The sequence below is a fragment of the Diabrotica undecimpunctata genome, chromosome 8, assembly GCF_040954645.1.
Source record: "Diabrotica undecimpunctata isolate CICGRU chromosome 8, icDiaUnde3, whole genome shotgun sequence".
Lineage (NCBI taxonomy): Eukaryota > Metazoa > Arthropoda > Insecta > Coleoptera > Chrysomelidae > Diabrotica > Diabrotica undecimpunctata.
In genome coordinates this window covers 111044255-111053849 of record NC_092810.1, presented here as the reverse complement: position 1 = coordinate 111053849, position 9595 = coordinate 111044255, and the positions used below count along the sequence as shown (strand labels likewise).

Here is a 9595-nt window from a genome sequence, read left to right as displayed (position 1 = left end):
AAACTTCTCGTTGCTGGATCGCTTTTTACGTAATGCGCACGCTCAGTACGATTCTAAATCAGTTCAAGAGTTTGCTGGAACCACTAATATATATCTCTGGCTGGAACAAACCTAATAATACGAAACCCATGCGGAATACTTCAAATTTTAATGACAGTACAGCGTGTGGCAAAATTGTATAAAGTGTTGCCGCTTTTTTAGAGTAAGAATTTTGTTTTGATTTCTTACACAATTTCTTCATAATATATTATATATTAATACATTGTATTTATAAATACATATTAAATTTAGATTAATAGCTTTAAAAACGAATTATTGTTGTGTATTGTGATTGTGCTATGCCAAAACAAATAAATAGTCTGTAGAAAGCTGATAATCTTCCATATAAGATATATTATTTTGAACAAGAAATAATGGAGGGACGTTTTTACTACTAATGACCTAAAAGAGGTAAGTTTAAAATTTAGAATATATAATTTTGTATTAAAATGTTATCTTATGTATTTTAACTGTGTTGCAGTAGTCTTAAAACTAAGTGTATTTATTGTGTATATTTATGTTAATATAACAGTTTGACAAATAAATGACATTTTAAAAATTCGTCACTACCTATTTTGATGTTTTGGCAACGCTGTGGTGTTCTGACGTCGTAAATCTTGAATGACGTGCACGTTGTATACTGTGGTGATACTGTGGTCGTGGTCATAGTATCATGGTAATGCATCGAGTGTAACTCGATGTGGTAATGGTAACCAAACTTGTATTTGACATGTTTAATGTAAGCTTAAATGGTGTCAGAGTTTCCATATCTTCAGTTTTTTCGTACTCTCACATAACTCAACTGGTGATGTAAGCTGATGTACTCAACTGGTTCGAGATATTTTGATGTTTATTTTGACGTTTATTCAGTGGTTAGTGTCATTCGTACATTTCATCATAAAAAACCTTCTTCACGTAAAGGCAAAATCATACTAATTCGGTAATTTTTAGTTTAATTTATTAAGTTTAATTAAATATTGTCTTGATTTAACTAAGTTTAAAACAAGTATCCCACCAATTCGACACTGCGATGAAGCCCAAGTAGCACATACTGTAATTTTGTACGAGGAAGGATATGCACAAAAAGGTATCGCACGACGTCTCAGCAGAACTGAATCTATAGTTTCGAATACTCTAAAAAGGTACCGCGAAACAGGAAATTTTGTACGAAGGCCTGGTCAAGGACGCCCAAGGTTCACAACCGCAATTGATGACCGTTTTTTGGTTCTTAATTCTACACGAAATCGTTCAATGACATCGATGCACCTCAGAAATAAGCTAATAAATGTTGACAAGTTAATGTGAGTTCACTAACAGTTAGACGAAGATCAAAAGAAGCAAACTTAAAGCCCAGACGCCCTGCCAAAGTTCTACGTCTCCTCCAAAATCATAAAGCTCGTCGTTTGGAATTTGCAAGAACACATATTTAGTGGAATATTGACAACTGGAAAAAGGTTGTTTTCACTGGTGAGACCAGAATCCTATTATGGAAGCCAGGGCCGCCCAGAGCCAGGCCGGGCCCCCTCCAAACCCAGTTGAACGAAAATTCCCAAAAATCTGATAACTCATAAACTGGGATATGTAATAGTGAACACTCATGCTATTGACACAGGAAGGAAGAAAATTAAAACAGTTGTAACAATTAAACTTTGTTTTTAATTATTTACAATAGAACTGTTAGTTACAGTATAACTTTTCTTGCTTTCATATCCGCAAAGTTTTGGCTCACGTGGTCGAAATCAAGAGTTTTTGCAAGTTTCGACTCTATGCTTAACAGTCACAAATCAGATAATCGTTGTTGACCCATAGTAGATCTTAAACAATTCTTAATTCGGCTCAAAACACTAAATGATCTCTCGGCCTGAGCAACGGATACTGGTAGGCAACAGAATATGCGAAGAGCAATGCACACATTGTGGAAAAGATTTGTCACATTAGGGGACACGAGCTTGTTCAAAAGTTTTGCTGGTTTCAGCGACGTATCTGAGATGTTTGATTTACTAACAGTTTTCAAGTAAATCATTTCATCAACTAGATCCCTGCTTACATCTGAATTGTATTCTTCGGTGAATCTTACACAACTTTCTGAGATCGTATTCTCGTCCATTTCGTTATACTTCCATAAAAATGAAAATTTCATTTCGATTGCTCTCAGTGCTGTGAACCTCGTTTTAAGGTTGGCCACCAAAACATCAATTATTGTGTAAAAAACTTCTGTTTTGAAGCGTTCTTCCGGAGATAAATTTAACATTACATCTTCTGTAGCTGTTTCATCGTGAAAAGTCTTCCTCTTTCTCGCACGGGAAGTGGAGAGTTCCGGTTCGATACCATAAGCATTTGCAACATGTTTGCATTCAGACAATATCTTGTCCCAGTTATTTCTTAAGGCACTAAAATCATCAATTAGGCTCTCTATATTACTACTCTCAACATCCAAAGTAGCGTCCATAGTTTGAAGTAGTTGACTTCTGTAGTTGATGGGTACCAACACTTTCACCCAAATTGACGCCATGAGGATGCACTTGAAGGTGTTAAGATATTCTAAAACCCCATTGATTGTGGCTCTCGTTTTAACAGTTACGTTAAGATTCAACAATGATGAAACTGCCTCAATGATTTTGCCTATGTGTGCTGCTATTGGTTTCACACATTCTACTCTAGCACTCCACCTCGTATCACCTAGACAATGAGTGCAGTGAAGACGAAGTCAGGAATCGTGTGGCAGTGGCCGATAGAGCAAGCTTCCGATCAGGGGCTCCCACGCGCAATGTATTCCCGATATAATTTTATTAATTCTAACTTATGCAAAGAAATAATTTCTTGCATATTGCCTTTTCCAAATGCATAATATTCCTTATAATAATTTCATAATTAAAACCGCAAGCAAATTCAATCTGTTGTAAAATATTTTAATAAAAGGAATTTTTTTAAATTTGCTAACGGCCGGGCCCGGGCCCCGGGGATTTTGCCCCCCCTGCCCCCCCCCCTCTGGTCGGGCCTGATGGAAGCCAGATGGTCAAATCTAACTCTACAGAATAGTTGGAGAACGATTCGCCAGCTGCAGTCTCGCCCAGACTTTTAGTTTTGGAGTTGATGGCATAATTCTTTGGGAAGGTATTAGTTGGGAGGTACGTACCGCACTTGTGAAAGTGATTGGACGGATGACTGGTGATTCTTACGTTTAAAACATCCTGTAAGATTATGTTTTATCATATGTTGGTTACATTTGATATGAAAGATTCACGTTAATGCACGATAATGCTCGACCACATGCTGCTGCCATAGTGAGTAATTACCTTGATGAGTTTCAAATTCGAAGATTGGATTTCCCCACCGTTTAGCCCGGATTTAAATCCAATAGAGCACATGTGGGATCACCTAAAACGCAGCATACGACAAAAAAATCCCGTTTCAAATACGATAGAGCAGCTTCGGCTTGCTACACAGGATGAATGGAATGCAATTTCCCAAGGATATGTCCAAAATTTACTTGCAAGCATGCTGAGAAAGATGCAAGCAGTAATTAGAGCTAGAGGAGGGAATACTCGTTACTGATCATGCACTTCTTTCAGTTAAAACGACTTGTTTAAGCAATTTAAATTATCATTTTTAAGTTTAGAGTAAAATAACCTTATTTACCTAATATTAAACATTTATTTTTTTCGCAATTTTCTTCGCATAAAAACTTAAAATTGTTCATTAAACATTGTTAAAATAAACTCTATTTTACAATAAACGACTTGATTGACCATAATTTATTTTGAAAAAACAAAAATTAGAAAATTCCAAAATATTCGATATTTTTGTCCATGAATGTATGGTTTGTGACGAGAGCTTATTTTCCCGACTAGGCACCCCCCCACCACCTAAGCTTTTGGGAACGGAACAGTTTGACATTTATGAATTTGTTTGGACTTAACCTAACTTTATGATTTGATATCTTATGTTTATATTTGGTCTTATTATTATTATTTTTTTAAAATGCCTGTAACGTGTAAATATTGTGATAAAGTTTTTTCAAGACAATTTACTTTAAATAGACACGTCACACAAATTCATTTTAAACAGGTTGAACGCATATCTTATGCTAAAAATGTATGGGGTTTTAAGTGTTTGGAACTTGATTGTGATAATTCCTTTCAGCAAGGAAAATTTTTAATTAATCATTTGGAAAATGTTCATAATTTAAAGTTTGAAAGTCAAACAATTAATTTTACAAATATGGATGGTAAGTTTTATTTTAATATTTAATTTAGTAGGATATATTTTGTTAAAATATTGTAGAATATTTCTATGTACTTAATAAAATAGTAAAATTAAAAATGTATAGTAATGGACATTTACTAATTTAATTTTTTTTTTGTTTAAGAATTTATTATTTGGAAACGATCAGTGGAAGAAACATCCTGCAGCTTCTATGTTGTATCTAAATACAAGCAAGATAAAAATATTACATACTTTAATTGCAATCGTAGCAAAACATGTAAGTAAGATACTTAACATATGATAACATCGTATTAGATGGATACTATAATTATTTATAATTAAATTTTTTTTCTTTGTAGCTCATGATGGAAAGCAAGTATTAAATAAGCAATACAAGCGTAATTGTAAGTCTCAAGGTTTATGCCATATGGATTCATTATGCACTAGCCAAATAAAAATTGTCAGCGCCAATGATAAAATAACTGTGAAATTCCAAAAAACACACTATGGGCATGAAATTGAGCTTGGAAAAATTAGACTCTCGAAGCAAGAAAGTATTCAGTATTTTTCCATTAATTCAACAAGATTAGTGTATTGTTGCTTAGAACTATTTTGGAATACTGTTCAGTTATTTGGTCACCCTATTTTCAGAACAATATTGATACCATAGAAAGAGTCTAGCATAAATATTTGAAATTTTGTGCTTACCACGTCCACACTACTATTGAAAATCATGATTATTTCTGTATCGAACAACAATTATCTTTATCCTCACTCAAGAACCGTCGTGACATGTCAGGAGCTATATTTATATATAAGATCATACATGGATTTATTGATCGTCCGAACCATCAAGCTCTACGTTACCACAATGTTTTCAATATTCCTTTCCACAGAACAACCTATGGTATTCACAACTCATTGGATAGATACATGGGGCTATTAAATGATCGCGATTTTGATACTTTCAATATAACTAACTCAGTTAAATTTTATTCTTGTTATACTTTGTTTTATTTTAGTATGTAAGATTTTTAGTCTCATTTTTTAAAACTTTCTAATATTGATTTTATATAGTAATTTCAAGTTTTGAATCCTAACTGTGATATTGTATATTGTAATTTAAACTGTTAATGGGGTTATCCCATGTATTAAATAAATAAATAAATAAATAAATAAATAGTACACTGACTGTACTATTTAAATAAAAATTAAAATAATTGTTATATGCTACATGCATCTTGTATTTATTTCACCTTTCCCTAAATTGGAAACAACTGTAAAATGTTGTGGTACATTGTATACCCTGTATATTATCAAAGAATATAGACGTCTAGTGTCTTAAGCGTCTATATTCTTTGATATTATATAGGGTGTTTACAGTCTTGTGATATTTTTTATAGGTGATAGTTTATCAAAAAAGAATGGTATTTCGTCTAATTAATTGTGGAAGAATTGTGCTTAATTTCTTATACATAGGGCTTAGAAGTTGGCAAACATTTAGATTTTTTTGTAATATTTAACACATACACACTTTAGAATATTCTTATGCAATTTGGTAAGCATTATTTATGGATTGTACAGCTACTACAAGTTTTGTTGTAGGAGATATAAAGAAAAGTTGAGAGGTTATTTTAAATGGAATTTACTTACAAAAAATCTTAGAAATTACATATTACAGAGGCCAACTGAAAGTTTTCTTTAAATTATAAACGACATATCCCGAATCTACGTAACTTATTTAGATTATTACACGGTTCTTATACGTGTAGTGGCCATTCATTCTATAGGTTGTGTACACCAAATTTCATTTGAATATTCTAATGCGCTAAAGAGATATTACAAAAAAATCTAAATTTTTGGAAACTTCAATGGCCTGTATTTGAGAAAGGAAGCAAATTCGACCATCCCTTATTCTACACAATACCTTTATTGCTAACCTACCACCACTTAAAAATAAAATCGCAAGACTGTAAACACCGTCTATACATTGTAACATTTTCTTCTAAAAAATATGACTATTTACCTCATTATTGTTTTGTACAAGCGTAAACGAAGTATACCAATCATTATTATATTGGAACTTTTTTTAAGTTTTTTGATGAACTAAAATAATAATGAAATGACTGTTTAAATGTAACAGGTGTCATTTTTACAGCTTTCTAAATAAAAATTATTATTAAAAAATTAAAGTAGTATTTATAATTAATTCTGTAAAAAATCTAGATTTTGTTACCAAAGTATGTATAGGAATAAAAAAGACAGAAATTTAATACAATAAGGGTCGATTGTTCGAACGCTAATGAGAACTCAAATCAAATATTTAATTAAAATCAAATACGTTACATTTTGAGGTTATCTTGACTGATTTATTCAATGACGTTTGGATTTATTCAATTTTATTATTTTGCGTTTTAATTTAAAATAAACCATAATTAAACTTATCTCTTTCTGATGTTAATTTCATGTTTTTATTTAAAAATCAATAATAATAATAAGCAATTTTGACAGCTGCTGTGACGTATTTGCTTGTAATTAAATATTTCCAATATTTGATTACAATCAAGTTTTGATTAGCGTTCGAACAACCGGCACTAATTGTTACCATATATTTCAAACTTCCCGCCATTCGTTAAATACTTGCACATATAAACAGTAGTGGGGGGTGCTGAGTCGGGAAATTAAGCTCTCGTTGGTTTGTGTGTTGGATGTTACTGCCAGCCAAGTGCCAACGTGCCAGCAGTGCCAACCTTCTCGTTTTAAGTTAGGAGCGGCTAAAGACACAGTCCTGCTCCCTGTTTTGCGCATGCGTGTTTCTTCAATGTTGCCATTTTCGAGATAGTTTTCGAGATTTTGATTTTACCAATTTAGTTGTTGATTGATGGAGGAAGAGTTTTCGAATATAATTGTGTTTTTGCGTAATAATTTTAAACTTGGTGACTATGGCGATAACGTGTAAATATTGTCAAAAAGTATTTACTTTGCAAAGAAATTTAAACAGACATTTAAGAACAATACATTGTGACACAGAAAAAAACATTATTGCTTACGAATATGGTGTTCATGTAAACAAATGTTCCGAGGGTTGCAATCTCTCATTTATCAATATTATGCAATTAAGGGAGCATTTAACTCAAGTTCATAATACTCATTTTTCTGAAGAAATTTTACATTTCAATAATGTAGAGGGTAAATTTCTAAATTGATTGAAAATAAGCTACTTTGGTTTGTTAATGGTTTTCTTCCAGATTTTGAAATGTGGTTAAATGGAATATCTAAAACAAAAAATCAGGAGTATGCTAAACGGACTACGGACAAAATAAGTGAGGAAATTGTTGTAACATATTATAACTGCAACAGAAGTGGTAAGGTATTCTGGCTATAACGTATATGGTTTAAGTATTCTATAAATATATTTTTCTAGGTGTTAGTCAAGTAAAATTGTCCTCTAATAAACGAAAAAGAAAAATGAAAGTTCAAGGATCTTGCAAGCAAGGGATTGCTTGTACTAGTACAATTCAACTGAGAAAATATCTTAAAACAGGTCAGTGTGATGTCAAATATGTACCTGAACATTATGGTCATGTAACCGAACTCCAGCATTTAAGGATTTCACAATCCAATAAATTGGAGATTGCCGAAAAATTAGCTATGGCAGTTCCTGCATCAAAGTAAATATACTTATTTTCAAATAACCCATTTTTAGTTTTTATGTTATAAATTAATTTTGAAGGGAATACTTCTTATGGCTCGGTATGATGTTTTGTACGGGTCCGAAATCCTATTTAGCGTAAGTCTCGAAACACGTGTAGTAACCTTGCGGTATACCGTATAATATACATACATATACACTTATTACAGGATTATTAACATGTTTACCTGTATTACCTAATAAAATTATATAAAATTAAATTATAAATTATGAAGTTAAATCGAATTTAATCTAATCTAATATGATCTAATCAAATTAAACTATGTGGAGCAGTAAACGCAGTCCCAAATGGGCGTTTTTTGTTAGATATTGCAGACATGTTTTTTAAGATATTTAGAAAAAATTGAATTTCGGACTTTTGTATCTTACTTTAGTCATCATACATTTATGAATATAGGTATATTATGAATATAGGTATATATATATATATATATATATATATATATATATATATATATATATATATATATATCCAATATACACCAACCGATGTATTCACTTCTCTTTGCACATCCCAAGTGCCATGCTATTTTTTATTTATTGTTTTAGAATTCTGGAGTCTGTCAGGGAAAATATAGAACCATCAGTGTTAAAAAGAAAGGATTTGCTGACAAGAAAAGATATTCATAATATAAAATGTACATATAATATCGATATTAACAGTGGAGTTAGACATTCCATTGATAGTGTGAGTGTTGGTTGTTGGGTCGAAGAATTTCAGAAAAAAGGATCTAATACTGTGTTTTATAAAAGTCAGGGAGCTGAACATGATTACTTAAATAAACATGATCTATGTTTAATTTTCATGAATTCAACTCAAGAATATATGTTAAAAACTTATGGTAATGGGGGTGTTATATGTGTTGATAGTACACATGGGCTTAACAGCTACGACTTCGAACTTACCACAATATTAGTAGTTGATGAATGGGGTGAAGGTTTTCCTACAGCCTGTTTATTTACAAACAGAAAAGATTCTGACATTTTTAAATTCTTTTTTGATAAAATTAAAGAAAAGGTTGGAATTATTTCAGCTAGAACTTTCATGACGGATATAACAAATGTTTTTTATAATGCATGGTCTGCAAGTATGGGTGCTGTAACTTATCAGATATTTTGTTCCTGGCACGTTGAAAGAGCCTGGACATCTAATTTAAATAAAATTTCTGACAAAGAAAAACGAGAGAAGGTACATCTAGCTCTAAAAGTTATTCAAACTGAACTTAATGAAATTAATTTTCTTAAAGAAATACAGAATTTTGTAAATATGTTACAGAACGATCCAGATTTAATTATGTTTGGAAAATATTTTGTCGATAATTATATAAATAGATGTGAACAGTGGGCATATGTGTATCGTAAAACAGCAGGTGTCAACACAAACATGCATTTAGAGGCTATGCATAAGTGCATAAAATATTTTCAGCTAGATGGGAAAGTTGTTAAAAGGCTGGATAAGGGAGTGCATGCCGTTAATCTCTATATTAGAGACAAAATTATTGACCGCATGATCAAGCAAATAAAAGGAAAAGACACAAGTCATTTAAGAATTATTGAAAAGAGGCATGAAATGGCATTGAAAAGTTCTTTCCAAGTTAGTAATAATTATGAAAATGTTTGGCATGTAATAAATAATGG

The 9595-nt window shown here is 31.8% G+C and overlaps 1 protein-coding gene and 1 long non-coding RNA gene across 2 annotated transcripts; one reads left to right on the top strand and one right to left on the bottom strand.

The window, feature by feature from the left end:
- Positions 1-1816: 1816 nt before the first annotated feature.
- LOC140449053 (zinc finger MYM-type protein 1-like) lies at positions 1817-2551 on the bottom strand. Its single transcript, XM_072542193.1, has one exon. The coding sequence runs from the start codon at positions 2549-2551 to the stop codon at positions 1817-1819; it is 735 nt and encodes a 244-aa protein (XP_072398294.1).
- A 1425-nt stretch (positions 2552-3976) lies between these two features.
- LOC140448524 (uncharacterized) lies at positions 3977-5333 on the top strand. The gene is made up of 3 exons (XR_011951727.1): positions 3977-4267; positions 4409-4522; positions 4605-5333. It is a non-coding gene; the product is annotated as an uncharacterized lncRNA (long non-coding RNA).
- Positions 5334-9595: the final 4262 nt, after the last annotated feature.

What these genes read in the sequence shown, in the direction of transcription:
- LOC140449053 (XM_072542193.1), bottom strand. Translation starts at nt 2,551, where the DNA reads ATGGCGTCAATTTGGGTGAAAGTGTTGGTACCCATCAACTACAGAAGT.